Genomic DNA, 15411 nt, shown 5'->3' with positions numbered 1-15411 from the left:
TAAGCCATGTGGTCAAATGGTTCTGTTGCTAACCGGGTTTGATCCTCTTGAAAAAGGGTCACTTAAAATTATACCAACTGTGTCCATTAACTACATTTTTTATCTTTGCAAGAATACTTCTGACTTGGTAATTAGTATGTCCTTGGTGGATGTTTTCAGGCCTCTGTTTCATCATTTTTGTTGACATTGTTTGATTAAGTGTGACCCTTTACGACTTGATTTGACCTTGACCTCGTTTGACCTCGGACCAGTTTTAATTAATTTGCTGGTTCGCTGAACTGCCCACCGTTGGTTCAGATTTGAATTACCGATTCAAATCCTTCCTGAATCATAAATACAAAATCTGTGGTTCAAATTTGAAACGGCAGTAGGTAGTTCAGCGAACCGGCTTAAAGTCATAAAATTCGTCACTTGACAAACAAATATTTAGTTCTGAGGAAGAGAATGGAGACCAGACCTCAGATTCTGGAGCCAAGTAAGCAGATTTTTATTTACAAAGTGTCATGCACACTTTTTAAAGTTTGGGAAATCCTCTGATAAATTATGAATATATTTCTGCACAAAAAAAACCATTTTATTTCATAAAATTAGTTTGTTTATCATTAAATGGTCTTGTAATGTAGGCGACCTGCCATGCATCCGAATTCCCGCCATGGAGTGGAAATCCTGGAAGAAGACATGAAAAGGAAAAAACGCGCGAAAAAAGAGAAGAAAGCCAAAAAAGCTAAGAAAAAGGCGAAGAAGGCAAAGAAGAGACGGAGCAGCTCCGACAGTGGGTCGGAGGAGGATGAAGAGGAGGAGAAGAAGAAGAAAAAGAAATCCCGGTTTGCTGTTGATCAAACAGGTCAAGACTTGATAAGCATTGATCAATGATCACGAATACTTTTCATAATTCAAATAGTTGGAAATAGATTGAATTTAATTCTCTTATTATAATTTCTTGTTTTTAGAATCTGAAGATAGTACAAATTCCTCATCTGAAGTAAAAAGTTGGAAAAAGAGGTATTTTAGATTTTTTTTCAATCTGAGTTGGGTATTCTTGTATTCTTGTATAGGAATAGATAAAACTGTCTTTTGAACATGATAGAATCCTGGGTACTATGTACTCCTGTTGTAATAGTTATTATAAAAAATAACTTTATTTTCTCAGTAAGATTATTCCAAGGAAAATGAAATAGAAGGGAGATACAACTGACTCGGCCCGCCCTACCATACAATTATGCATGCTTTGCAGACGGGTACTCCATTTGAAGAGAAATATTCAGAATAGGTTATTGTATACGCGGTAAATGTACTCCTTGGTTTATTCCTGCACAATAGCAATAAATGATATTCCGGCTTCTTTAATGGCTAAACTACTGAATGGCCAACATAGACAAAAGATTAAGATGTTTTTATTATCACACCAGTGATACAATAACATAAATTCACCAATTAAACCAATTAAACCAATTAAGCAGTGGACACATTTTTGATTTCTTCCAATTTGTGTACTTAATCAACTGCTTTTTGCGATTTTGGATTTTGGAAATTTAGGATTAAGGAATAAGGATTAAGCACTGATCTCTATCTTATTCAAACCCAAGGATGTATCCAGAAAAACACAGAAGTTGTGCAGTGAAGTTGTGCATTGATCCTCAAGTTTAATAGTACCCACACTACATTGGATATTTGAAAGAATAATATTCAAAAACTCATTTTTATAATTTTATAGCGATCCATGTAAGAAGCCTGCTCCAAAGCAACTGACTAAAAAACCGGTTGTAAAGAAACCAGTTGCTAAGAAACCGGCGGCAAAACAGTCCGCCACCAAGCAGACAACTGCCGCTAAGAAGAAGAAGAATCCTAATTATTGTCTGTGTGATAAACCTGAAACTATGGAGATGATAGGGTAAGTGATTCCTCCGCCCCCCCCCCCCTCCCAAATCGGTTTAATTTAATCTACTCCCTACCCCTTCCATCGGAATTTAAAAATTAATGACCTCCTACTTATTAATTGATTGACTAGTAACCACATAAATGATTGAATAATTTTTCAATTTTATTAATCAAACATTCTAATTTTCAACTTTTTGTAATATTAATATTTTTTACCATCGTAGCCAATTTTTTTTATTTTTTTTGAGTCATAAAAGTCTTTAAACCATCAAAGAATATTTATTGTTTAGATGTGATTACTGTGACATGTGGTATCATCCAGAGTGCCTTGGACTGGATGAAATCCAGGTGATTGATTGATTGATTTACAGGACAATAGATTGGATGATTGATTTTTCTACAGGATAATGATTGATTGATTGTTTGATTGATTGCGGGATATTTGTTGATTGATTGAATTTATTAGTTCATCATTATTTGTTCACCAGGGATTTTAATGGATAACTAGTTAATTTAATGTAATAGATTGACAAGACAACTGATATTGATGCAGTAATTGGTTCTTCTTTGATTGAATTTTTGACTTTTGAATTATATTTTTAAAATATTTGTTAACTGATTATGAAAAATTAGTTTATTGTCTTATTTGTTCATTGATTTGATTTGGTTATTTGATTGACGGATTAAATAATTGACTAATTGTTTTCTAGACGAATGAGTTAACTGAGACTAGTTCCTGGATGTGCCCGGAGTGTATGGAAAAGAAAGCTCCAGGTTTATTAACTTGGTTTATTTTCGTCATTTTGTTAAACATATTTTCTGAATTTGAATTTTGTTTTGTCCAGGAGTAAAAAGTGTTGGAGGTCAGAGGGGTTCTGGTAGTAAAGGCGTGGCAGCAGTAGGGGGGCGAGGCAGTACCGCTGGGCGTAACGGTGTGAGCTACAATTCAGATTCAGATTCTGATTCCGACTATTGAACCTGGCTGAACACGAGTCTGAATCCGATTATTGAACCCGACTGTTAAAGAATACTGAACCCGACTGAGCAGAAGTCTGATTCCGACTAATGAACTCGGCTGAACGCAAGTCTGTTTCTAACTCTTGAACCCGACTGAACACAGTTTTGATGCTGAACCCGATTGAACACTTAAACACGATCACAAATTGAGTCTCTAGTAAACAACATTATCTCATAGACATAGATGCAAAAAAGGTCTTTTTTTAGGATCTCAAAATGTACCTTTTGATTTTTTTTATAACTTGTCACATAGCACGACATACAATGATTATGAGAGGAGATTACATAATATACGAATACAGGCCTTATTATGTATGTTTATGTACATGTTGTACATTCATATATACACTTATTAGATTTAGTTCAATATGTCTTTCTAATGTACTTTTTTGGTGTACTGTACAGAGATATTGTTTAAAGTGTGCACAGTGAACTTTTCTAACTTTTCATATTAAGTGTACTGTGCTGTTCTCTACTTAAACTTAAGCCATGTCCTTGATAAAAAATATTCCAATTTTAATTTGATTTTGTTGCCTTGATACATCACCAAGTTTTTTTTTTCCATGTGTTGCACGTTTCCAAGAGAACATTTCTTCAGTATTTTAATTGTGATGTTGCTTTCTCGTTCGAACTATTTATAAAATGAGATTTGTTAGATTATGTTGTTTGTTCTAAGGTGTAAATTATCACTTGTCTCCAATTGCTATGCATATATAACATTTATATATATGTCTGGAATATTTCAGAAAATGAACCGGTTATTTAACCTCACTCAGACAATGATCAGCCGAACTCTGCTTGCGCCATCGGCGCCATCTTTAAATTCAAATTTGGCACCAAATTTTCTAAAACCATTTCGTGGATTTTTAAATCAGGAATGTCAAACTTCAATTAAAAGTTCTAAATTATATTTTGCAACTATTTACTGTTGGAAGGGGAAAAATCATCATACACATATTTAATTGAAATTTCGATTCCGGTCCAGATCGAGCAGGTCCGGGAAAAGTCTCAAAAGCCGAGAAAACTTCACAAATCTCTTCGCGATGGCGGAGATAATGGCGGTAGGTTCATCAACAGATATAATATTTTTAATAAATGATTAAACCTTGTTTTGTAGGATTAACATATGGCGTTGAAATAATGGATGCACATAGAAAAGGTTAGATTTTGATTTTGTGAAAATTTTAAAGGCATGATTTAGTAATCACCGAGGGGAGGAAGGCCAACCACAACAATTCCTAGTTCGAGCCACATTCTCCTCATTTTCTCGTGCGAGCCACCTCGAAATCCTCGCCCTTCCAAAGATGAGAATATTATTTGAAAATCTGGCAACTATAGGCCATGAAAACGGCCAGACTAAAGTTTTGCAATGATTTTAAAATGTTGGAATCTTCAAATCCACAAGAATGATGTCAAACTTTATTTAGGTTAAAACTTAAACCTCTTCTGCCTCCCAAAATGGCTAACTTCCATAATTCAAAAATTATATCAAAGTATTAAAGGCATGATTTAGTATTTATCTATTTACACACATAAAGCAATATTTTTGAAATCATGATCACCCAAACCTTACTGGCATGATTTAGTATTTATCTATTTACACACATAAAGCAATATTTTTGAAATCATGATCACCCAAACCTTGCTGCTCAAATATCATCATAAGAGCCATATTCTTTGTAAATGTTCAATGTTCATTTAAAATCCGGGTTCATTTTAAAGATTGAAGCATTGTACGTATTTTGTACAAGCGAACAATCCACTATTTTGTAAATTTTTCATATTTATTTTTTTCTTTCAGGACCACATATTAAATACAGACCGAATAAAAACCCTCTGGGCTATGGAGTTCCATTCGCTAAGGAATCATTTTTTGATTTGCACAATTTTTTTGTTTTTGTTATGCGAGTAACGTTTAGTAAATTGTTTATTTTAAGGACTGAGCTGGGAACTTTAGATAAATTAAAAACCGAATTTTCAAATAAGAGAGTCCATCCCGTTTCTGTATATTAATCCTGAATGGCGCGCAAAATTTCAAATATCCCGGCTTCTGATACGCAGCTCTGATTGGTTGAATTTTATTCCCTTTTCAGGATACAAGTACAAGATTAAGTTAGTCTTGAGGTTAAGAAAAAGGGAGGATCAAGCATTGATCTCGATATCCACCGTTCTAAAGTTCCCAGCTCTGGAAACATAATTTTAAGGGACCCTCTCATTGACAGACTGGAATGTCTGATTTTCCACGGTATCTGTAAAAGCTTTGTCTGATCAAGTTTGCTTCAAATATTCTTGTTTTTGAGAACTGGTTACTTTCATTCATTGGTTCTCTGCAGAAGTCACTTGCGCATTTCTTGTATGAAAAACAATCGAGGAATTATCGGAATTAATCAATTTTTAAGCCAGGATTGCGACGTTTTTTCCACAATCCTTATTATTGATCAGATCAAGGTTTCAAGGGTGTTGTTTTGAATCGGACATAGCCCTTTTTTAAATCTAGGGGCTCTTATAATTACTTCGACAGGGGGGGACCCGACTGGTAACGAAGACTGAACCCGATTGAGCAGAAGTCTGATTCCGACTAATGAACTCGGCTGAACGCAAGTCTGTTTCTAACTCTTGAACCCGACTGAACACAGTTTTGATGCTGAACCCTTCAGGGTTAGGTTAGGTTAAGACACTTTCTGGATCGAGCGCTGCGGTTTTGTCAGGTTAAGGGGCCGAGCTCTGCGGCTAGAATAGGTGCGCTCTCTCTCCATCTTGTAATTCAACGCGGCATGCGCGTAACTCCTTCGGTTTCTGCCATGGAATTACACCAATTCTCCCGAATTTTATTTTTAAAAATCTAAAATTGATTTGGTTCAGGGAATAGTAATTAGAACAGTTGTTAAAAAACCAAAGAAACCTAACAGTGCCAATAGAAAGGTAAGATACAGTGGTCCCCAAAACAATCCATAGCTGCATGCCGATGTTTATTGTTTAACTCCGTCCAGCTTTAATATCTAGTCCTTGTAACATTTTGCTTTTAAGTACACGTTTTTCATACAAATGTTTGTTGCAATTTCACTTATTTTTAGCTTCTCTTTTTTTATTAATATATATCTCTCTTTTCTTTTAATATTCATTTTGAAGTTTTCATGTTAAACTTTATTTATAGATATTATTTATAAATATATACAGTTGTAGATAGTTCTTAGATACTTTGATTATTTATCAACTGTAGAGAGTAGACGAAATTTCAAGTACATATAAAAGCTTAGTCTGATTAAAGGGAGTGACCGGCAATATATGGTAGTTGAACAGAAAATGTTGTATTGTGGAAAAACTTTTTTTTTTTAAATTGAGAAACATGGAATTACCTATTGTAAACCAATGTTCAATATTAAGTGTGTTGTTGTTCGTCTATCCAGCGGTAAAGAAGTAACTTCCTATGTACCTGGTGAGGGTCATAATTTACAGGTAATTGGAAGCTGTCTTCTTATCAATATCTGTCTATCTATATATCTATTTATCTATTTATCTATCTATCTATCTATCTAGGTATGAAAAAATATGTAAAATACCCCCCCCCCCCAATTTGGGAGACTTAGCCCGTCTATTTATATTATATATCTATATGTCTCGATCTGTTCATCCATATATCGATCTGTATGGTTATTTCTCAATCCATTTATCCATCTATTCATCTATCTATCTATATATTTATCTATCCATTTATGTATGTATCTATCCTATCTATCCATCCATCTTTATATCTCAATTCATCTATTTATCTATCTATCTAACTAGGAGCACAACCAGGTGCTGGTGCGTGTGGGGCGGCTGCGTGACACCCCTGGAGTTAAAACTAAATGTGTCCGCGGCAAATACGATCTACCCCACGTGGTCAAGAAGAAACAGTAAAACCGCCATCTTGAATTGTTGTTATCTGGTTATTTTTATCTTTACACAAGAGAAATATAATTTATGTTCTAGAAAAAATGAGATTTCCGATAAACATCCTTAAATCAATCAATCAACCATTCCTCCTTGCACAGGTAAATCAATACAAAAAACACGCATAAACCCCACTGATTTATAAATTTATGAATAAAGGGACTGTCAGTAAAAGAGGGGTTGTACCCGATTCACAACGGAACCCTTTAAACCTTTATCAGACCTATAATTTAGAAGAAATTTTTCTTGCGTTAAAAAGGTTAGTTTCCGGCTCTGTCGCCTTAATTTGAATTTATTCATTTCTTAAATAGAAACCCATGGATATCTCGTTCATTCTTGAATTTAAAGGTACTGATGTAAGTCGGACATGCAACTCTAAATATAGGGTCCCTTTAAATTATGCCTACAGTCCCTTTAATCTATTTTTTATAAGTGTCGTCAGTTGTCCCTGAGTTCCCCGCTAGCCTGCAGAAGCTCTGCATTCAGAGAAGCAGAAGCAAAGGTAATTATTTTTTTTTTAGTAATTAAGAGAAAACTCTTTATTCCTTTAAGAATCAATTTGGTATCGTTTAAATTGCTTGTTTTATTCCTAGATGAGGTTTATTTTTCCTAAATTATGCAGATATACAATTTTCATTGTTAACGCTATGCTGCACTTTGATGCGCTGCGCCCTTAAGGCGGTCTGGGGGTTTCTTGTCGGGCTTCCTTTCAAATCATTACATTATTTCTTTTTTCTTAAATAATAATTATGATAACTAGCTGAAATGAAAAAAAAATTAAAAAATTAAAAAAAAAATTTATTTTTTAGTCTATAACACCTCCTGGCCACTCATGGGTGTCCTCAAAAAATTCAGCTCAATATATATATACGAATGTCTTGTTTTATTATATAGAATAATAGCTGAATTTGACTCAAGCGAAGTAATTCAGTAGAAGTTAAACAGCTCGTTATTTGAACAAAAAATGCCGTTAAATTAAAATTTGAATTTACTAAAAAAAATGTATGTTTTTCTGTTCTAGTTAAAACTAGCTGATGAAGTGGACCCTGATTGTCAACTGGTTTACAATATTGTTCTGTTCTAGTTAAAACTAGCTGATGAAGTGGACCCTGATTATCAACTTGTTTACAATATTGTTCTGTTCTAGTTAAAACGAACTGATGAAGTGGACCCTGATTGTCAACTTGTTTACAGATTACCAATAGGTTAATACAGAATCTTAACTAAATAAGTGTAAAATTCTGGCATTTCTCTTTTTTTTTAAATGGAGAGTCTCTTGAAGCAACCCCTGAAATCCCTTACAGGAAAATATTTGAATCTGAGAAACCAAACTAAGTAATAAATAATAAGTTTTAAAAAAAATTAGACAACTTTTAGACATGCATTGGGACAAATAAAAGTGTGAAATAAGAAGACGACATTTATGCAATCGTATTTATATTAACTATTTAGTCTGGTTTTAAAGTAAACCACTTGTCCAGTAGCTTAAAAACCAGTTAGCAAAGTTGCACACTTCACAGTTGCTATGACTCATGTTTATTGGACTATCTACAACCGTAGCTTGGGTTTAACAGTCGTCTTCATATTCCACAGATTTATGGGTCTCACTGTAGTTAAACACTCCTTGTAAAACCACCATTTTCCCAAGATAAATTAAGTAAAGAAAAGAAGAAGAAAAATTACTGAAAAAGCTAGATTTTTTATTTTTATTACATTCAAAATTTTCTGTGATTTCAGGAAGGTACACTACGTACGGAAAGTTTGCTTGTTACTTTGCAACTGCTATTGGATCATTAGGTGAGAAATTTTCAGAATAAAACTTTTTTTAAATTAAAAAACGACGATATCTTCCACATAAGTTTCGAGAAAAGGGATAAGGATACTGTTGTGAATCTGGTATACTCCTTCGAATGGAAATCGAAATTACAGTAAAAGTTAAATTGAAAACCATGTTTTCTGTATTGCATTCTACCAATCTTATTCACGAAACTGATAAATATAACGCGATAACACAAAACGAGGTACTTAATTATTAAAAAGGAAAGAAATGGATATCAAACGGTTAAAACTTATATACAACATGCTCATCTTGGTCATAACAATCAGCTCCACCTCCGCTCACGCGAGTTCGAACACGACTAACTCCTTCCTTGACCTTATCGATAGTTCCTTAAGTTCTTCGGCGGTTAAATATCCGTAGCTAAAATCATGATTTAAGACCAAGTACGGTAAACGGCGGGAGTAACGATGAGTTTTGAGTAACCTGGGCAGCGCCGGGTTCCCAAGATTCTTGTAAGGGTATTAAATGATTGGTGGGGGGAGTTGATTTCTGTAAACATTAGTTGGGGCAGGGAGTCGTAATATATATTTATATATAGATAAATGTGTCGGATTCTATAGAAAAGTGGAATACTTACTTAGAATACTTGTAGATTTGTCATCAGAGTTTCATATAGGAGCATAGAGATGACGTCTTTATGTAACCAGCATTTTACTCATAGGTTTCTCATTCCTGCTGATCTTGTATTTTATCATATGAAGACTTGAAAGTTTTAATATTTCCTGCTCCTTTGATATATTCTGGTAATTTGTTCCATTTCTCCGCTACTCTGTTGGTGAAGAAATTTCTTCTAACCTCAGTCCTGCATCTGGTTGTTAATATATTTAATGCATTAGAAGATTGTCTGGTAACCCTGAATGATTCTTCTAACCTCAGTCCTGCATCTGGTTGTTAATATATTTAATGCATCAGAGGATTGTCTGGTAACCCTGACTGATTCTTCTAACCTCAGTCCTGCATCTGGTTGTTAATATATTTAATGCATCAGAAGATTGTCTGGTAACCCTGACTTCTTCTAACCTCAGTCCTGCATCTGGGTCTTAATATATTTAGTGCATCAGAAGATTGTCTGGTAACCCTGACTTCTTCTTCTCCTGAAGTCTGAAAGAAGAAAGGAAATTGGCAAAATTCTTTTCTTTTCTAGTTTTTAAGCGACAATATCATAATTGCTAATACAAGGTTTAAAGGGTAGCATTGTATACCGGGTATACCACTTTATGGAAGACAACTGTTAACCCTTTCTCTCAGATTAATTGACTGATATATTCTGTTTTTCTTTCTGAAAGTCTATAAATGTAAAAGAAGGAACTAAATAGACAAAATTTTGCTCTCTTAAAGTGTTTAAAATAGAAAAACTGTAGGGTCTGCGTCATGGTTATAACTCAGATAAGGTTTAACAGAGTTACTTGGTCTGTGCACGCTAGGAGTGCCACATGCGTGGCTATGTAAAGCGGCTCATGGGCTTTTGTTAGCCGCAACCATTTAGGTATGTTTTGGGCCATACATCTCATCATATTTTCTCTTAAAACTGTTCAGAGTTTTAGAGGATCTAACACTGTCAGGGATTTCATTCCAAAGTTTGGGAGATCTAACACTAAAAGAGTGTTTTCTCCATTCACTATTAAAACTTTTATGTTTTAGATTGAGAATATTCGAGGCCAGTCTGGTATCTTGTGTCTGGTATCTTGTGTTGAATTCTTTCTTTCAAACCAATGTTTTTTTATCTACATGATCATTCTGTGATAATATTTTCCATACTTGAATTGCATCACCTCTTTTCCTTCTTTCCTCCAGACTATAGAGTCCAACCTCTTTTAGCTTTTCTTCATAGCACTTTCCTCTGAGACCAGAGGTCATTCTCACTGCTCTTTTTTGAATGTCTTTAAGAACTTTAATGTCTTTTGCCATCCAAGGGTTCCATGCCTGTACAGCATATTCAAGTAGAGGCCTGACATAAATAGTATAGAGTTTAAGCCAAACCTTTTTATATCTTTTTATCTCGGTATGAGAATGCTCTTACCATCCTGCCCAGGGTTTGATTTGCTTTCTTTGCAGCAGTTATGCACTGTTCGGTACCATCTTGAATCGGACATGCCACTCTTGTAATCACATCGGTTGTAGGTTGTTGTAATGAAGATAATATCTTAATATTTTAGGTTTGATTCAAGAATATCTTGTCCCCACACAGTTCCTTCACATAACCAGCAGGAAACCAGTTAATTCAAAAAACATCAAAAATTTAAATTGAAAAAATGTGAAATTTTTAAGTTCTGAAATAATTATCTCAATCAACTCCTGAACTGCTCAGGTTTCAACCTATACAGTCACATTAAATAGGAAAATTTAAATGAAATGTTAAGAGACAAAAAGGGGGGGGGTCTTTTGTGCTGATTTTCATTTAACGACTGTGTTTTAGTTTTTCGTTGCTGCAGAGTGGAGACATGATAACTTTCTCTTTGATTTGCTATGTACACTCAATTCTAATCTTTTATGTACTATATAAAGTACCCATAAGGTGATACATTTTTTTATAATTAATTCTTCTTAATTTGCTATGTACACTCAAATCTTATCTTTTATGTACTCCCGGGAAAAAAAATTTGAAAAAAAAATAATTTTGAAAAAAATATGTTCGATTTTTTTTTGCCTTTAACACCCCCCGGCCACCCATAAGTGACCACAACAAATTTCAACCCAATCGGTCCAGCCGTTTGGCCAGCTATACGCAACATATATAGTATATATACGAATGTCTTGTTTTATTATATAGATATATCTAGTACCCATAAGGTGATACAGTTTTATTTATTTAATGTTTACTTTTAACTTATATTTAATTTGCTATGTACGCTCAATTCTTATATTGTATGCTTTATAAAGTACCCAAAATGTGATAAATTTTTATATATTTGATTATATGTGTATTTTTAACTTAAATTTCATTTGCTATGTACGCTCAATTCTTATATTGTATGCTTTATAAAGTACCCAAATGTGATAAATTTTTATATATTTGATTATATGTGTATTTTTAACTTAAATTTTATTTGTTATGTACGCTCAATTCTTATATTGTATATTTTATATAAAGTACCCAAATGTGATAAATTTTTATATATTTGATTATATGTGTATTTTTAACTTAAATTTTATTTGTTATGTACGCTCAATTCTTATATTGTATATTTTATATAAAGTACCCAAAAGGTGATACATTTTTGTATATTTTACGTTGATTTTAAAACATACATTTCATTTTTTTCGTTTACTTGTTGTCTTTCAATCATTGAAAGATTATAATGCTTTTGTTAACTTTTTTATATTTTTTATGATTAATTTTAGCTTTGTTCGATCTTGTTCAGTTTCAATTGGTTTGTCTAGGATGTATTATAGCTCTAGAAGCAAAGAGTTTACTGCAATATTAGAATCTCCTTACCCTGGAAAATACAGAAGGTACGGCTGGTTATATATAAATTCAGCTTGTTTGTTTGTTTGTATCTAATATTATATTTTTATCGTGGATGTACCCAAGAGTATTTAAAAACACATAAATTTCATTTAAGATAAAAATGACTAATTTTAGCTAAAAATATAAAGTTTTGTTGACTACAAAAGCATCTAACGACCTAAATAGCATCTAAAATAGATTAAAAATCAAAGGTTTTACAAATTCAACAAAAACAAATTTATCGCAAAATTTATTGAACTGTACCGTACTTTACTAACCTATACTTCACTGTACTGTACCTGAAAATAATATGGATGAAAACATGATTGAAGGTATTTGTTAAGGATGCGAATACCTGAGAAGAGTGTGGATAGATATATTGTTAAATCTTTTAACCAATATATGCATAAACCACCGGGCAACACCACCATTATCATTCATAAAAACTTTTTCAGGTCAGCTGTTTTTTTAAGCAACCCCCCCCCCTTAAAGTTTAATAAATGGGTACCCTGGGAGTGACATTTTTTTCAAAAGTCGAAATTTTTTTAAGCTGAATTTTTCCAAATTTCGAAAGTTTTTTTTTCAAAGTTTTTTTTTCAAAATCCATCGGGCACCGCCGGGGACTTCAGCTGAAACTTTATAAGAGTGCAATATTAATAAATTTAATAATATTTATTTCTAGGGTTCCACTGTACTACAACCAGCTACTGCTACCAAAGTATACACAACTACACAGCGGGATGTGAACACATTTTTGACGCATACGAAAAATTTTTAAGATTATTATTTATGTTTTTTTTTGTAAATTTCAGATAAAATGGAAAGTCTGCAAAGTAATCCAGAAAATAAAGGTAAAATGTTAATTTGAAAGAACTGTGCATCAATTTAGGACTTTTTTTCGGAATCAGCTGCTTACCACTGGTGATTTAAGTAAAAAATTAAATAGGATTTTTACCAAATTTTAACCTTTTAAGGTGATTTAAGTAAAAAATTAAATAGGATTTTTACCAAATTTTAACCTTTTAAATTAAAGAACATTGCCCCAATAGGCCAAATCCCTATTAAAAAAAAATAATTAACATTGGTTAAAAATTAGATTTAAAACATTTTCATTTCATACATCATTAACTTGGAAATTTTATGCTAAATTCATATTCAAAAACCATTAAAATATATGTATGAGAAATCAATAAAGGTAAGTTAATAGACAAGTACATCAATTTTATTTGGTTCCATCTAGCGGCCAATGTTTTATAAATTATTAGTTCCTATATTCAACGCTTCATCGTATGAAGTTGTAATTGTGGCGCTGCATGTCCTCGTTTATTTTTTCTCTTATTGACTGACGCCTTATAAACTGTATATCCTGAACCTGATATCCAACTACTAAATGAAAACTATTATCCAAATTTTATATCCTGAACCTGATATCCAACTACTAGATGAAAACTATTATCCGAACGTTATATCCTGAACCTATTTTTAACTACTAGATGAGAACTGTTATCAAACTGTATATCCTGAACCTGTAACTACTAGATGAAAACTATTATCCAAACTTTATATCCTGAACCTAATATCCAACTACTAGATGAGAACTATTATCAAACTGTATATCCTGAACCTGATATCCAACTACTAGATGAAAACTATTATCAAACTGTATATCCTGAACCTGATATCCAACTACTAGATGAAAACTATTATCAAACTGTATATCCAACTACTAGATGAAAACTATTATCCAAACTTTATATCCTGAACCTGATATCCAACTACTAGATGAAAACTATTATCCAAACTTTATATCCTGGACCTGATATCCAACTGCTAGATGAAAATTATTATCCAAACTTTATATCCTGAACCTGATATCCAACTACTAGATGAAAACTATTATCCAAACTTTATATCCTGAACCTGACATCCAACTCCAAACTTTCCCAAAGTTAGTGCTTTAGCGCATACAATTTTCTAAATATTTTTATAATGTTAAATAAATGTTAATTAAGCAAAAAAATTCCTAGGAAATAAGGTTTTACATTTTAAGTGACGTAGATATTCTTATTTTTCTATCTGAAAATAAAATGCTGAGAAAATCGAGTGTACACTGTACTGGCAATGAGAATATATCCGGTATAAGGGCACCGTGACCATTGTGAAAGGAGTGGTCAATTGAAATTCAGTATCTTTCATGTTACAAATAGATATTTTTCACAATCAGTGCTTTGAACTGAGTTTTTCTTATAGAACCCACGGAGTCTCCTAGAAGTTCAAGCCCACCTCTAGAATGTCCTCCAACACCAGAACAAGTTCCTCCAGGCTCTAAAACCCCGCCTCCAGGTAGTAAAATATAGCCTTCAAGTAGTTTATTCTGGCCTCTAAAGTCCAGGTAGCTAAATACATTGTAAGTCAAAATAAAACGGTATTATTGACGTTTTGGACAAAATTTTCAGATTTTAGATGTAGAAAACATAAAATTTGATCATTGAAAAAATTATCCGCGAAACTAAGTTTTTTTTAAATGGAATTTTTTGAAATTTTGGGAATATGTTCATTTTATTATTTTCCAAAATTTCATAAAAAAAACTCATAGATTAAATGAGATAAAAAAATCCGCAAAAAATTTGAAGCGATATCTGCAGCAAATGTTATCAAAAAGTACCTTAGAACCGTTATGACGTCATGTTATGACTTCAAAAATGCAATTAATTGGTTTACAGTAATTGTAATTCAATTTGAGATGAATATATGAAGTTTTGGGAAAAAATTATTTCCGCAAAATTTTTTTATGTTCCAAATTTTTTTTTTTTTTTATCAAAATTTGTATTCCCATTTTGCTACTAAGGCTACTTTTGAGCGTTACCTTTGTTTTTAAATTTTATTTCACATACTTGAAAATATTCAAAAAAAAAAACACACATTCCTGTTAAGTGTTTATTTAGCATTTTTCATTATTCACGAATATATCTGGCATACACACTGAATCCTATAAAATTCAGGCCATCTCTGAATCACTAAATCCCATTTAATGTTTTATAACCTATAGGTCATAGTATGATAGTTAATAATCTCTATATAAATTAAGTAGTAATATATAAAGTATACGGTGGTAGTAACTTTGAGTAACCTGGTCAACGCTGGGTGCCCAATCTATTAATAATGTTAATCCAGGACCCAGTAAGGAGTATAGTAAACGTGTATCCAGGAAGCTAATGCAATCTATTAATATTGTTAGTCCAGGACCCAGTAAGGAGTATTATAAACGTGTATCCAGGAAGCTAAGGTAATCTAT

At 32.8% G+C, this 15411-nt stretch overlaps 4 protein-coding genes across 6 annotated transcripts in view; all 4 read left to right on the top strand.

Moving 5' to 3' along the window:
• The window catches only part of LOC111715572 (transcription initiation factor TFIID subunit 3), a 16791-nt gene extending 13917 nt beyond the window's left edge, over positions 1-2874 (top strand). For both annotated transcript variants that reach the window (XM_023490932.1, XM_023490931.1), the window contains exons 20-26: positions 431-475; positions 624-844; positions 951-1002; positions 1715-1891; positions 2169-2226; positions 2589-2652; positions 2724-2874. In XM_023490932.1, the coding sequence (XP_023346700.1) occupies positions 431-475; positions 624-844; positions 951-1002; positions 1715-1891; positions 2169-2226; positions 2589-2652; positions 2724-2854 (748 nt within the window). In that variant the 3' untranslated portion in view covers positions 2855-2874. The remainder of the gene's footprint in view (positions 1-430; positions 476-623; positions 845-950; positions 1003-1714; positions 1892-2168; positions 2227-2588; positions 2653-2723) is intronic.
• Positions 2875-3536: 662 nt separating this feature from the next.
• LOC111715575 (40S ribosomal protein S12, mitochondrial) lies at positions 3537-6873 on the top strand. Its single transcript, XM_023490934.1, has 7 exons — positions 3537-3770; positions 3881-3956; positions 4013-4054; positions 4697-4758; positions 5758-5817; positions 6280-6351; positions 6682-6873. The coding sequence occupies exons 1-7, from the start codon at positions 3555-3557 to the stop codon at positions 6793-6795; spliced, it is 642 nt and encodes a 213-aa protein (XP_023346702.1). The 5' UTR covers positions 3537-3554; the 3' UTR covers positions 6796-6873.
• Positions 6843-12929, top strand: LOC111715576 (uncharacterized). 2 transcript variants are annotated; one of them, XM_023490935.1, is made up of 9 exons: positions 6843-6929; positions 7262-7330; positions 7976-8033; positions 8566-8625; positions 10825-10876; positions 11085-11183; positions 12050-12121; positions 12461-12571; positions 12799-12929. In XM_023490935.1, exons 1-9 carry the CDS (start codon positions 6873-6875, stop codon positions 12860-12862), a joined length of 642 nt encoding a protein of 213 aa, XP_023346703.1. In that variant the 5' UTR covers positions 6843-6872; the 3' UTR covers positions 12863-12929. The 2 variants fall into 2 exon arrangements, with proteins under 2 accessions (XP_023346703.1, XP_023346704.1); XM_023490936.1 differs by lacking the exon at positions 11085-11183.
• Positions 12883-15410, top strand: LOC111715577 (lysine-rich arabinogalactan protein 19-like). The gene is made up of 3 exons (XM_023490937.1): positions 12883-12967; positions 14367-14459; positions 15291-15410. Exons 1-3 carry the CDS (start codon positions 12934-12936, stop codon positions 15404-15406), a joined length of 243 nt encoding a protein of 80 aa, XP_023346705.1. The 5' UTR covers positions 12883-12933; the 3' UTR covers positions 15407-15410.
• The last annotated feature ends 1 nt before the right edge of the window (position 15411 follows it).

The sequence above is a fragment of the Eurytemora carolleeae genome, unplaced genomic scaffold (genome assembly GCF_000591075.1).
Source record: "Eurytemora carolleeae unplaced genomic scaffold, Eaff_2.0 scaffold430, whole genome shotgun sequence".
Lineage (NCBI taxonomy): Eukaryota > Metazoa > Arthropoda > Copepoda > Calanoida > Temoridae > Eurytemora > Eurytemora carolleeae.
Note: the sequence above shows the minus strand (reverse complement) of the source record. Positions and strands in the feature narration are given on the sequence as shown.

What these genes read in the sequence shown, in the direction of transcription:
- LOC111715575 (XM_023490934.1), top strand. Translation starts at nt 3,555, where the DNA reads ATGTTGTTTGTTCTAAGGTGTAAATTATCACTTGTCTCCAATTGCTAT. An exon ending in CTAACAGTGCCAATAGAAAG is followed by an intron (nt 5,818 to 6,279) that starts GTAAGATACAGT and finishes TTCAATATTAAG; the next exon opens with TGTGTTGTTGTTCGTCTATC. An exon ending in GTGAGGGTCATAATTTACAG is followed by an intron (nt 6,352 to 6,681) that starts GTAATTGGAAGC and finishes CTATCTAACTAG; the next exon opens with GAGCACAACCAGGTGCTGGT.
- LOC111715576 (XM_023490935.1), top strand. Translation starts at nt 6,873, where the DNA reads ATGAGATTTCCGATAAACATCCTTAAATCAATCAATCAACCATTCCTC. An exon ending in AACCATTCCTCCTTGCACAG is followed by an intron (nt 6,930 to 7,261) that starts GTAAATCAATAC and finishes ATTTTTTATAAG; the next exon opens with TGTCGTCAGTTGTCCCTGAG. An exon ending in AACTGCTATTGGATCATTAG is followed by an intron (nt 8,626 to 10,824) that starts GTGAGAAATTTT and finishes TTAATATTTTAG; the next exon opens with GTTTGATTCAAGAATATCTT.
- LOC111715577 (XM_023490937.1), top strand. Translation starts at nt 12,934, where the DNA reads ATGGAAAGTCTGCAAAGTAATCCAGAAAATAAAG. An exon ending in AAGTAATCCAGAAAATAAAG is followed by an intron (nt 12,968 to 14,366) that starts GTAAAATGTTAA and finishes TTTTTCTTATAG; the next exon opens with AACCCACGGAGTCTCCTAGA. An exon ending in CTCTAAAACCCCGCCTCCAG is followed by an intron (nt 14,460 to 15,290) that starts GTAGTAAAATAT and finishes ATGTTAATCCAG; the next exon opens with GACCCAGTAAGGAGTATAGT.